Source organism: Sorex fumeus, unplaced genomic scaffold, assembly GCF_029834395.1.
Source record: "Sorex fumeus unplaced genomic scaffold, SorFum_2.1 ptg000024l, whole genome shotgun sequence".
NCBI lineage: Eukaryota > Metazoa > Chordata > Mammalia > Eulipotyphla > Soricidae > Sorex > Sorex fumeus.
Window position 1 is genome coordinate 1,239,715 of NW_026606081.1, and position 13,373 is coordinate 1,253,087.

Here is a 13,373-nt window from a genome sequence, read left to right on the forward strand (position 1 = left end):
CAGGAACCTTTTAATATGTTATGTCCGATCTTTTTTTCTGTTTAGCTTTAGATCCAGCTAAAGATCCGTGCTTAAAGATAAAATGCAGTCGCCATAAAGTATGCATCGCTCAAGACTCTCAGACGGCTGCTTGCATTAGTCACCGGAGGCTTACTCACAGGTAAATACTGTTAAATTTAATTGAATAGTGCTCCTTTCCATGAATAACTGAAGAGTATAAATATTTGGCAATGTCTACTAAGCTTTTATCTGGAGTTTTATTGAAACAGTTTCAGAAGTTTGGCTGATACAATTATGATTCACTTAGCTTGAATATAGTTTTCAGCCAAAATTGCTCTGGATTATAGAGTTTAGGCATTTGTGATTAAAATAAGAAGACATAGTGTCCATATACTGTACTTTTGCAAGTTTAAGGAATGACTACATGCACTTTAAATGTTTTGCTTATGTGTATTTCTCTAATATCCTACCTCCATGAGCAGAGATTTGTTTTTTCTCTTGGTATTGTTGTTATGATTTTTTGCCAGGGTGGGGGTAGGTGGGAGTTCTAAACCTGGCTTATCACTTCTGGTGGGCTTAGGAGACCATAGGTAGTGCCAGGGATCAAATGAGGGTCAGCTGCTATCAAGGCAAGACCTTTACGTGCCATACTGTCCTATTCAAGAACCTGGGCCTTCTGCATGAGACTGTTTAGTTATATCTCAGGGCCCTAATGTGAACATACATTTATGTGATAGTGAGCCTAATTCATGTTTTGCTTTTACATCAAACGAACAAGGGGATTTTGTTGTTTGGATATGTTCTGAGGCTAATTGAATTTTGGATTTAGTGTACTTATATCTGTTTCTATTATTCAAACAAACCAGTAAATACATAAGTAGCCTTACTAGAAAATTACAAATATTTACTTTGATGTTCCCTATTACAATAAAGGTACCTATGCATTAAGACTTTTATTTTATGTTAAATGCATTAGTGGAAGTGTTCAGTCCACAGTGACAAATCGTTAGTTGCATTGTGAGATCATTAGTCTAGACTATGGGAATTAGTTGCTTTGGACAAAGAATCATAGCAGACCAATAATGTATCTGCAGAAATAAAGCAGAAAGGAGGGAAGGAAAAGAATGACAATTTGGAGATATAAAGTGTAAAAACGTACTGGAAATAGTAAGTCTTTGAAGCAACTCAGTCTGTAAGGACAGGGTGCAGAAGAGTTGTCAGTAATACATACCCACTCAGTCATTACTGCTATATTATATCCCTAAAATACTAACGATATTTGGGCAAGAGTTAACTTTTATATTTATCTCTTTTAAATGTTTAATTCTGTTTTAAGTAGCAAGGCTACAATAGTGTTTAGGTTTTTGATTTTGGTTTACAAAGCTCCTCACACTGCCACCACCAAAATGCCTGTGACTCTTCACACCTGTCACTGTCACCAGGTTACTTTGTGTCCAACCTTCATTCCTCAACCTCCATTCCCCCATCCATGGCTGATTGACAGTTATGGTTTGGGTGCATAGACTCTTACCTGCCTTGACCACTACCCATGTATACCCTCCACTGATGCTCCCAGATTACTTCCGGTTAATTTGCTAGTTCTCTATACCCACCTCCCCCTGACCCCTAATAACAGTCCCATGTCTATTTATTTATTATAGCTTCAAAAGTTTTTATTGTTCTACAAACCAGACATTAATTAGTTATCTGAATATATACATACACATGTGCAGAGCCTGTAGATGTTTGCTTGAGAAATAAACAGGAGGGTGTTGATGAAATTATCTCTAGGACCCTACAAAACTCAGTTGCAGTGACTTAGTTCATTTCAAATAAAGGCAAAAACTTTCATCACAAATTCTAGAGACCTAAGAAAGTTTTCCACTTACACATATTTAACACTTACAGACGTTTTCCTCTGCCTCTTTACCCTGGGTCCTGTAAATCCAAGTCAAAAAATTATCTGAATAACCAGCAGTTCGTATCAGGAGTCTACCTGACATTTTCCGAGCAACACAGCCAGAAGAGGATACTGACAGAAAGACTCAGGATCACAAAGTTAGAACATTGTTTTCTATCTTCATTTATCAAAACCTGAGTCCACACTGTTGGAGCCCTGTGTGCTACTGCTTCTCTAACATAGTAAACAAAGACTAAACTACAGGCTCAAAGGAGCTGCTTTGACATGATAAAAATAATCTGAAACCAATACTTAAATGTTCCTAATGTAAACCTGTGTCTGGAGCACGCGTGTTGCTAGCTTGCCTTTGGTGTGGTTCTGGGCTAGGGGAATGTGTGAATATAGTGCGACTTATGTGGGTGGACTTCAAAGTCCTTTATGTAAATAGTATTTAGATGAGATCTATTTTTGACACAGACTATTTTAAGCTTTTCACTCAGTGCACAGTGTAGTCAATAAATAAATAACCAGTTTCCAAGGAATTGATATTAAGATTAATATTTGATCTGCATTGTTTGCTTCGAGGTTGTCAGTATATAGTGAATGTTGACACAACCCTCTGGGAAGAGGCGTTTTGCCAAGCAGTTTGATCAATAAAGATGGCTAATATAAATAATGGAGCTCTTCAATTGGAGGAGTGTATGCATGTTAGGAGAAAATCATATATTGGCAGCAGAAAACAGAGACAGAGGACTTAGCCAGCTTTTTCCATTTGCATGGTTTATATTAGAAAGCTGTACTTTTCTCTTTTAATTTTTTTTTCTGATAGTTCAAGCACTGCGACACATGTTTTCCAGGCAGGGGATTGGCTAGCATCCCCCGTGCTGCCTGGTCCCCTGAGCATTCCTGGGGTGACCCCCAAGCACCAAGCTTGGAATAGCTCCTGAGTACCACGAAATGTGGCTCCAAGTACTTTCCCTTCAAAAAGAAAACTAAGCTTCCATTTTTATGGAAAGGAACAGCTTCATTTTCTTCTAACTATTCTTGTTATAGGGAAAATAAACAAGGTCTGCCCTTTGCTGAGGATTACTCTTTCCTAGAGAGGGCTGGCTTCTGAAGCACTTTCCTAATTAGTTATTACATTCAGTTTTCTCTATTACTTTATTTTTAGCTTTTTGTTTTGGGGTCCCTCCAAGCTGTGCTAAGAGCTTGCTTCTGGCTTTGAGCTCAGGGATGCAGACAACAGGGCCCAATTGTGAGTCCAGGATGAAACCAAGAGGTCAGGAGCAAGCTAGGCAAGTTCCTTACCCTCCATAATCTCATTCCAGTCCTCTCTGTTACTTAAAAACACTGAATTTTTTATCTTGTAATACTCATACGGTTGTTATAAAACATCTAGTTTCAATCTCATTTCATTTAAAGTTGGGCGAATGTGAGTAGTGTCTATCTTATTTAAAACTTAAAATGATAGACTGTTTAGTGTATTTAAATAGCTACTATTTAAGGTATATTTAGAAAAAAAAATGAGAAATAGTTTGAGTGAGGTGCTCAAGCCAGATAAGTCTGACGGCTATCTTCTGTATATCTTGTGCAGATATGCTGAAGGTCCATTGTGCAGGGCATAGGAGTCAATCAACAAATATTTTAAGATAAAGTTATTGACTTAATCAATAAATTATAGCTAAAACATAACCAGTGGATATGACAATATGAGCAAGAAAAGCATACTTAATAATTGGTTTTAAGCAATTGGGGAAACTTGCCTACAACTTAGAGATAAGTTGATAGAAAAATAAATAATAGGCTGAATATTGCCTCAGTGCTTCAAATAATTTTCTTTTAGGATGATAAAAATGGTACTTTAGGTATCCTTTTACTTCTGGCTTTGGCAGCTGTTTCCTAGTGTAAACTCTCCAAGTAGCTATGTCCAGTTGTATATTGGGTATGTATCTACTATTGACTTTTTCAGTTAAGAAATGACCTCAGACAAACATGGTATGTGTATTCTTGTGCTTTCTCTTATCCTTATTATCATCAGATTAAAGCAAATTGGCTCATAAAAAATGGAAAGTGTTACTGTTGCATGTTTTACAACATGGTTACAGAACAATTACCTAGAGGATTTAATATAAAATATGATAGGCTTACCAGACTGCATATATGACCCACTTTTTATATTTTTTATCCTGGTGGAGTGTTCTGAGATGTTTGTAGCTGAAGGTTCTGGTTTCATGGTTCTCCTTTATTGTGAGCAAGGATCGTAGTCTTCCACGCTCCCTTTACTGTGTGTGCAGCTGCAGGTAATTAGCACTATTTCTAGATCAATGTTTCAAGCAACAGTCAATGCTACTGATATTTAAAAAGGGATTTGGTATAAGAAGTCTAAGTAAGGTTGAAGAAATTGTCATAGGATAAAAGCTATATTTATTGCTGTTTTATTTAACAAAGAATGAACACCATCTATAGATGTGCATTTTTGTATCCAAAAAGGGCAAATGATAAAATTAATTAAAATTAATTGAAAATGCTACTTATCTAAAATAGATGTCAGTGGATGAATCATAAAATTTCTCTATTTTAATCAGGCACTTTTAGAATTCAATTTTAATGACCATATCAAGCAAATCTTAATTTCTTAAATGTGTAACTATGAGTTTATTTCTGTTTTTACATTGTTGAAATATTTATGAGATGATGATTCCATGTGAGATTCCATGTGATGATTCCATGTGATGATTCCATGTGAGATGATTCCATGTGAGATTATAGGCATGTGCCAAAAAGGACCTCCCATTGTTCATCGATTTGCTCCAGCGGGCCCAGTAACGTCTCCATTGGAGACTTTGTTGTTACTGTGTCTGGCATATCGAATACGTCATGGGGAGCTTGCCAGGCTCTGCCGTGTGGGCGAGATACTCTCAGTAGCTTCCCAAGCTCTCCGAGAGGGGCGGAGGAATCGAACTCGGGTCGGCCATGTTGGCTGCGTGCAAGGCAAACGCCCTACCGTTGTGCTATAGCTCCAGCCCCCAAAAACGTTTGCTAAATTAAATTAAATTTGTAGTTATTTAAAAATAATCTCCTCATACTTAAGTAAGATTCAGCCCCTCTCAGATATGAGTACACTGATTTTTTTGTCCTTAGGGAGAATAAAAGCTTTTTTTTTCTGCAGGCCTTATGTGTGTAAAACTCTCTATTATGTGCCTTAGATTAATTTAGTGTTTTAAGAGTTTTAAGACTTTCCAGTGTTTTATAATAAATATCATTATGGTAATTTAAAAAGTGAAGGTCAGTGATTATAAATATTCTTTTGAGATAAATTGATAGAAAGATCAATAATAGACAAATAGATAAGGAACAATTTAGGATATTAGATCACACTTATTTTTATACATATGAAAACTTTTAAGATTTTAAATATAGTACAGCAGTAGGGCTTTTGCCTTGTGCACAACCAGCCCAGCAGAGCCAGATTCTATTCCTCCACCCCTCTTGGAGAGCCCGGCAAGCTACCAAGAGTATCTCACCTGCACAGCAAAGCCTGGCAAGCTACCCGTGACATATTTGATATGCCAAATACAGTAACAACAAGTCTCACACTGGAGACTTTACTGGACCCGCTCGAGCAAATCGATGAACAAGGGAGGACAGTGACAGTGACAGTGCAGTGCTAATAATGTTTATGAATCAATATTTGATTTCATAAAGTACCAAGCTCTAAAGAAATCTCTATTAGAACATGGAGGATTTGCCATACTTTTAATTTGTTTTAAATGTTGATTTTTGAACCATACCCAGAGCTTACTCTTGGCTCAGAGCTCACCCTTGGCTCTGTGCTTAGGGATCACTCCTGCAGTGGATTGGGGGACCGTATGAAGAGCCAACAAAGAACTCAGAGGCCCTGTTGAAGGCAAAAATCCTACACACTGTACTATTGCTCAGACCCCTGCTGTATACAGTTTTTCTAAATTTTATTTTACTAAAACACAGTGATTTACCAAGTTGTTTATAGTTGGGTTTTAACTATGCAATTTTACAGCAGCGATCCCATCTCCTGAAACAATGCCCGTTTTCTGGTGTCCCTGGGTTCCCTCTACTAACTTCCCACTCAGCCTGCCATCTAGACAGGTCCCTTTTGGTTCTTGAAATTGGGGTCTCATAATTTCCATGTGTTATCGCTGTGGTTTGGAGAAGTAGTTCTATTGCCCCAGTCCTGTTTTTTGGAATTTTAGAGCAAAATTATCTAAAGACAAAATCTTTCTATATACCCCCTTTCCTTTCTGTACACATTAATATCCTCCCTCTCATCAGTAACCTTCTCCACTAGGGGTACATTTGTTATCATTCAGCGGGTAGGGCATTTGCCTTGCATGCGGCCGACACGACCGATCTGAGTTCGATTCCTCCGCCCCTCTCAGAGAGCCCGGCGAGCTTCCGAGAGTATCTCACCTGCACGGCAAAGACTGGCAAGCTCCCCCTGATGTATTTGATATGCCAAAAATAGTAACAAGTCTCACAATGTTATTGGGCCCGCTAGAGCAAATTGATGAACAATGGGAGGACAGTGACAGTGACAGTGACAGTTTTTAATTTGATCTTACAACAGCATGCAATTAAAGTTACCACTCTACTGATGTGAAAAACTAGGATAAAGAATTTACAGTTTGCTTAAGTTGTAGATATGTCCATTGAAAATGATCTTAGAGTTTCCCATAATTTATTCTCTCAATTATTTTGTCTTTGAAAGATATGATTTAATACTTGTAAAGCATGTTACTTACATGAACCATTTTTCTATGCATTTTGAAGATATTATTGCATTTTATCATGCAAAAATATTCCTTAGAACATCTTTGAATAATTCTTGTATTATGTACACTTTATCAATATACTTAAAACTCATATGCTTGCTGAAAATAACCATTAGGTTCTCCTTTTATTCTTATTTTACTTTCAAGAGGGTATAATTCCTGGCCTCTTAAGAAATGCTTATAAGAAGAAAATTGAATTATTTAAACTATTCACTTAGATAAGTCAGGATGATATTGTTAACTTTTACTCTATTTATAAATAAACACACAAATAATGTTTCTGAAATAAAAATTAAGAAATACTGACAACACTTTCAAGCATATAGTATATCTCATTTTAATGTTGATATTATTAGCAATCCAGTAGAAATTCAGTGACCCGTTGATTAAAGTACAAAATTGTTGGCCCGCACATTAACCTGACTTCCATAGCTTGAAGGCCTGAGTGGCTGCCTTCCTGGGGGAAAGCTACCTCTTTTAGCTACAGGAAGCTGATTATCAAGCATGATTTTACAGAAAGAAGCCAGATACATACAGAGTGATATGATGTCGAGTTATACTCATTTTGGCTGTATTATACTGGGCAATTTGCTTAAACTTAAGGTGTCTTCCTATGCAAAATAGGAATGACAAAAACGCAACTTTCTGGTGATGATGTTTTTAGAAGAATAAATTTGTTTAGAAAATTAAATGGAGGGGCTGGAGTGATTACACAGTGGGCAAACACTTAAAAGCATTTGCCTTGCACGCAGCCAACCCGGGTTCGATTCCCAGCATCCCTCAAGCACCTCCAGGAGTAATTCCTGAGTGCATAAGCCAGGAGTAACCCCTGTGCATTGCCGGTTGTGACCCAAAAAAAGCAAAAAATAAATAAATAAATAAATGGAACAGATCCTGACCCACAGTAGATATTATTTGTTTTCTTATTTTTCCTTAAAGGTGTTTATTTTATAATAGGCTTTTGTTATGTCTGAGTTTATTTCCCCTGATGAACTGTCCAGCTCAAATATCTCATTCTTCTTGCAAAGGCCCCATTTCTAAAGAGGCTTTTAGCATAATGGTTAATGGAATGTAATTTGAAATTAGGGTAGCTTTGAAGTCTGTCTCCACCTCTGGTAGCTGACTGACTTGGGGCTCATTAAACCCCCAAGACTTAGTTTTCTTGTTAATAAAATAGTGATGATAATTATACTATCTATCTTCCTCTGTTTTGTGAGAATTAAAAACAGCATTTGAGTAAAACACTTCTCCCAATGTAAGCACTCAATAAACATTAATTATTGAAAATTCTCTATTCAGCTTTCTTCCACAGGTCTCTCAGCCCAAGGTAGAATTAAATTATCCTTTATCCTTTGTACATAGCACATTTGAAACACTTTTAATCTACCTGTATTATAGTGATTTGTTTATGCATTTAACAGTTAAAGGTTAAGTTACAATTGACACAATATTTGAGGAAATCAGTTGAGTCCTTTATAATTATAGGAAAGGCAATTTAATATTATACTTCAACTAAATGGAGTTAAATGAATTTTGTCAATTGAGAATGGAGAGAATCAGGACGATGTATTATCTTTGCACTGTGAAAAACTGCGAGACACAGCTACTTAAAGAGGAAAAGCTGGCAACCTTTTCACTCATGAAGGTGCTGTAGTAGGAAGAAATTTGTTGTCTCTGATGATCTTCTACTGTATATATTTTGCTAATACCCAAATCCCCGTGCCTAGAGGTGAACTGCTTCACAGCAAAAAAAATAAATAAATAAACGGAAGAAAGAAAGAAAAATCTGTGATGCATGGAAAATATTCCATGTACTTGTTTCTATGCAGATAGTTTTTATTTCTCCACTGAGCTGTGTAGCTGAGAGGCTCCTCCTGATTGCAAGAAATGACTTGATATTTGGAGGAAGAAGATTCTGATTTGAGTAGAAATCTTTCCAGATCAGGTTGCCCTATATGGACTTTGAAGTATAAATTATTTTAATTAATAAACTTAGGGAATACTCTTAAATCTCCTGATACCTAGTTGTGAGAAATGGCCACTAGATGACTGAATAACAGAATCTGAGCCATGTTAATTAAATTAATCAATTGATTAATGTTTTGGCTTTTTGGGTCACATCCGAGCATTGTTCTGGGGTTACTCCTGCCTCTACACTCAGGAATTACTCCTGGCAATGTTCGGGGGGACCATATGGGATGCCGGGGATCAAACCATGGTTGGTCACTTGCAAGGCAAATACCTAACCTGCTTTACTGTCACTTCAGCCCCACATGAAGGTTTATTATACAGAGGTAAGCACTAATGATAAAATGGAACACAACAAAGAAGCAAATATAGGTTGATGAAGTACATTTCCAAAATAGACAAAAATGGAGACATTTGACTAGAGTGAAAAGTTGGTAACTTAAGAAGAAGGTAAATTTTATGGTGATTTGATGGATGGACTTTAATATGTGGTAAACCACTAGCTTTAAATGGTAAAGAACCCTGTATGTCAAACCCAGAAGTATTAACTATTATAAGCATGTTATCTAAATTCTAAGAGAAAAATACCAAGAACAAACAATTTAAGCTCTCAGATTTGTTGTGTAATTACATTACTTAGTGCTACTGTTTCCCTAGTTTCCCTAAGTCATTCAGTTCTACCGTCAAACTTTGGAAAGTTTTTATACATACAAATTTTTACAAACAGAATTATCTCCTGAAGTGATCATGATAACCTGTTGGAGCGATAGCACAGCGGGTAGGGCGTTCGCCTTACACGCAGCCAACATGGCCGACCCGAGTTCGATTCCTCCGCCCCTCTCGGAGAGCCCGGCAAGCTACCGAGAGTATTCGATATGCCAGACACAGTAACAACAAAGTCTCCAATGGAGACGTTACTGGGCCCGCTCGAGCAAATCGACGATCAACGGGAGGGCCTTTACGAGCAAATCGACGATCAACGGGAGGGCCTTTACCTTTACCTTTACCTTTGAAGACACACATTTGTCCATTCCTTTTAATGACCATAAGTACATATATGTTGTTACTGTGTCTGGCATTTTTTAGGGCTGGAGCGATAGCACAGCGGGTAGGGCGTTCGCCTTACAAGCGGCCAACATGGCCGACCCGAGTTCGATTCCCCCGCCCCTCTCGGAGAGCCCGGCAAGCTACCGAGAGTATTCGATATGCCAGACACAGTAACAACAAAGTCTCCAATGGAGACGTTACTGGGACCGCTCGAGCAAATCGACGATCAACGGGAGGGCCTTTTACTTTTACTTTACTAAGTACATATATAGCATTAATTATTATAATGTATTTTATCAGTATCTCTGTGATGAACATTAGAATTAGTTCTAGTTTTCCTCTTACACTGCAACTTCTAACACACTTGGCATAAAACTTTGTGTACATGTATATGTGTAATTTTTCATAACTTTTAGCAGTAGAACTGTGGAGTCAATATGAAAATATGGTTATATCTTTGTGGATACTGCCAAATTCTCTCAGAAGAGTGCACCATTTTTTTTTACTATCAGCAATGTATGATGCTATCTACTTTATTACATACTTGCCAATAAAATTACTACTTTGATAGGGTCAGTTTGAATTTTCAACTGCTGTGTCTTAATCTGGTTTAGCAATGCTTTGTATACTATATGATCATATCAGTAAACACATAATAATATGACAAAGCTAATAGTCTTTCCTCATAAAGAAATTAGATAAACTAAAAATAAGGAGCTTTCTTTATTTGAAAGAGTGTCTGCCAAACTTAATGCTACCGTAATGTTAATGGTTAGAAAAAAAAGAAAGAAAGGATAGAAACAAATCTGTCCTCTAAAGGTATATGCAAAGCCATAGAGGTGATACAGCAGTGTAAGATGCTTGCTTTGTGTGTGGCTGACCTGGGTTCTATTCCTGGTGCTGCATATTGTCCCCTGAGCACTCCCAGGAGTGGTCTCTGAGAACAGAGCCAGAAGTAAGCCCTAAAACCAGTGGGTGGGGCCCCCAAACCAAAAATAAATAAAAGTAGGTGCAAAAGAAGGCTGTACACTCTCCTCTATCCTTTTAAACTGATTTTTAACTGTGAATTTTATCTAATGCAAGGAAACAAGAAAAATAAATGGAAAATACTGATATGGAAAGAAAAACAAAAAAGTCCCCGTTTACAATATGATAATCTACTTATAAAAAACTAAAGGGCTTGAAATATATATCTTCTGAAACTAATAAACACATCACCTGCAGCAAGCTACTTTAAAAGTTTATTAATTTTTTTTGTATGTGTGTGAGGGGGGGAGGGAATTTGGGTCACACCTGACAGTGCTCAAGGCTTGCTCCTGGTTGCCCATTTCTAAGATATAAAGTTAACATATGGAAGTCAATATTTCCATATATTTTAGAGATAGAAGTGGAATTTGAAAAAAATACCTCTTAACAATGTTAATTTTTCAATTCAAGCATTAAAGTAATTAAAATAATTTATCTCAAAACTATTTCATACTGAGATTTGAGTTTCCATGTATTTGATATCCTGTTATAGAGAAGTAGAAAAGAATAAAAGTTTTACAGCTTGGGAAAAGCAAATGTAATGTCATTTAGGCATTTGGTTACCCTTGCATTAATATGCTAAAATAGAAATTTTAATATTGTATTTATATAGGTAAAGGTTTTCATTAAAAAATAAGAGGTATCACTCCTGGGAATATATCCCAGAGAGGCAAAAAAGTGAAGTTAAAGTGACATCTGCAATTGTTTGTTCATTGCAGCACTCTTTACAATAGCCAGAATCTGGAAAAGGCCTGAGTGCCCGAGAACAGATGACTGGTTAAAGAAACTTTGGTACATTTACACAGTGGAGCACTATGTAGCTGTTAGAAAAGACGAAGTCATGAAATTTACATACAAGTGGTACTACATGGAAAGTATCATGGTAAGCGAAATGACTCAGAAAGAAAGGGATAGACATAGAAAGATTGCATTCATCTGGGGAACATAAAGTAACAAAATAGGAGACTAACACCCAAGAGTGGCCGAGATTAGTACCAGGAATTTTTTACTCCATGGCTTGGAGGCCAGCCACACATGCTAGAGGAAAAGGGAGCTCAGATAGAGAAGGGAACACCAAATAAAGGGTGTTGGGAGATCCTCCCAGGATGGGAGAAGCATGCTGAAAATAGACTATAGATCAAACATGATTGTCACCCATTGCCTCTTTTGCAAACCACAACACCCAATAAGAGAGAGAGAACAAAAGGGAATGCCCTGTCACAGAAACAGGGTGGGATGGGGGGGGGATGGGGGCGTGGGAGGGATACTGGAATCCGTGGTGGTGGGAAATGGGCACTGGTGGAGGGATGGGTATTTGATCACTGTATAATTGAAACCCAAGCACAAAAATTTGTAAGTCTGCAACTGTACCTCATGATGTCTCACTAATAAGCATAAAAATAAATGATTAAATAAAATAAAATAAAATAAGAGGCATCTTTGCTCATTTAATATCTTAGAACTTAGATCTCATGTCTAAGAATTGGTCAGTTTGTATTTTTATTTTTAATGTGAGTATAACAGTGCTCACTTTTTTCCAGAATTCATAATTCTGTTGTCAATCTGAGTGCCAGTAAGTGTGGTGCATTGTTTTATTGTTTTATAGTCCTGTATCACACTGAACTCACATAGCCTTATAGAATAGTTTTCAACAACTATGATAATTTCAGGTGCTTTTTCATTGATGCAAGTCCTGTATGCTTCCTAAAAACAGAAATGATAGTTTAAATTGGTTTGCTTTCTTTGACAATTTTTTGCTTTAAATGAAGGCATGCTATACAATGGAAAATTGTCCTTCCATTTCGATAAAATGTTTTGAGACAGATATGAGTTTCTACTGTAACATCTCTGTGTTCAAAATAAAGGGTCTAAAAGATTTGACTTTTTTCCCCTTCACCCCTATACTCAGTCTACTTTATAGTTTGTTACTGCTGTTTACAAGCATTTGAAAGAGACTTTGATGCTTCTTCCAATGTGGAGCTATAATTGTGAGGGATGTCTTCAGTTCTTTGTGTCAGACAATCCAAATATGCCCAGTGAGAAAATAAACCAAGTTTTAAATCTTTTTTCCCCTGGGGCTCAGTAGTGATCCAAAGATAATTTTTAAAATAATATTTTCAATTAAAAAATATGTGCCCTGGTTTCTCTTTTGAAAGCTACAGTACTCTGTTTTATGTGTACAATACCATATCTGTATTCTCAATCATTCATATTTATGATTTGGTTTCTTCCAACCTAAATATCTTTCATTTTGTTTTAGTTAAGAAATAAATATACTCATGCAATGAAATACAAACTTGATTGCTAAAGATGGAAGTTAAATAATTAAATAATTCTGGTTACAGAACAAATTATCAGAAAATACATTGCTTTGTAAGGAAACCTTAATGTGTTCATTTCATAATATAAAGTCAGTTCTTTTGTTTTCAAATGATCGCTTTAGTCACTTGAGGTACAAAGAGGTATGAATGAAAAATATGAATTGTGTCTAATCTGTGCATTTTGATAATAAATCCCTTGTTATTGTTCCTATTCATCCTTCTCCTGCTACTGTGATAATTACAAATCTATCCTTCATATTAAGTACAGCTAATTCCATTGCATCCATTTTGTGGCAACTAAAT

At 36.6% G+C, this 13,373-nt stretch overlaps 1 protein-coding gene across 1 annotated transcript in view; it reads left to right on the forward strand.

The window, feature by feature from the left end:
- The window catches only part of SPOCK3 (SPARC (osteonectin), cwcv and kazal like domains proteoglycan 3), a 405,672-nt gene that overhangs the window by 212,846 nt on the left and 179,453 nt on the right, over positions 1-13,373 (forward strand). The window contains exon 4 of the mRNA XM_056114055.1: positions 46-160. Within this exon, the coding sequence (XP_055970030.1) occupies positions 46-160 (115 nt within the window). The remainder of the gene's footprint in view (positions 1-45; positions 161-13,373) is intronic.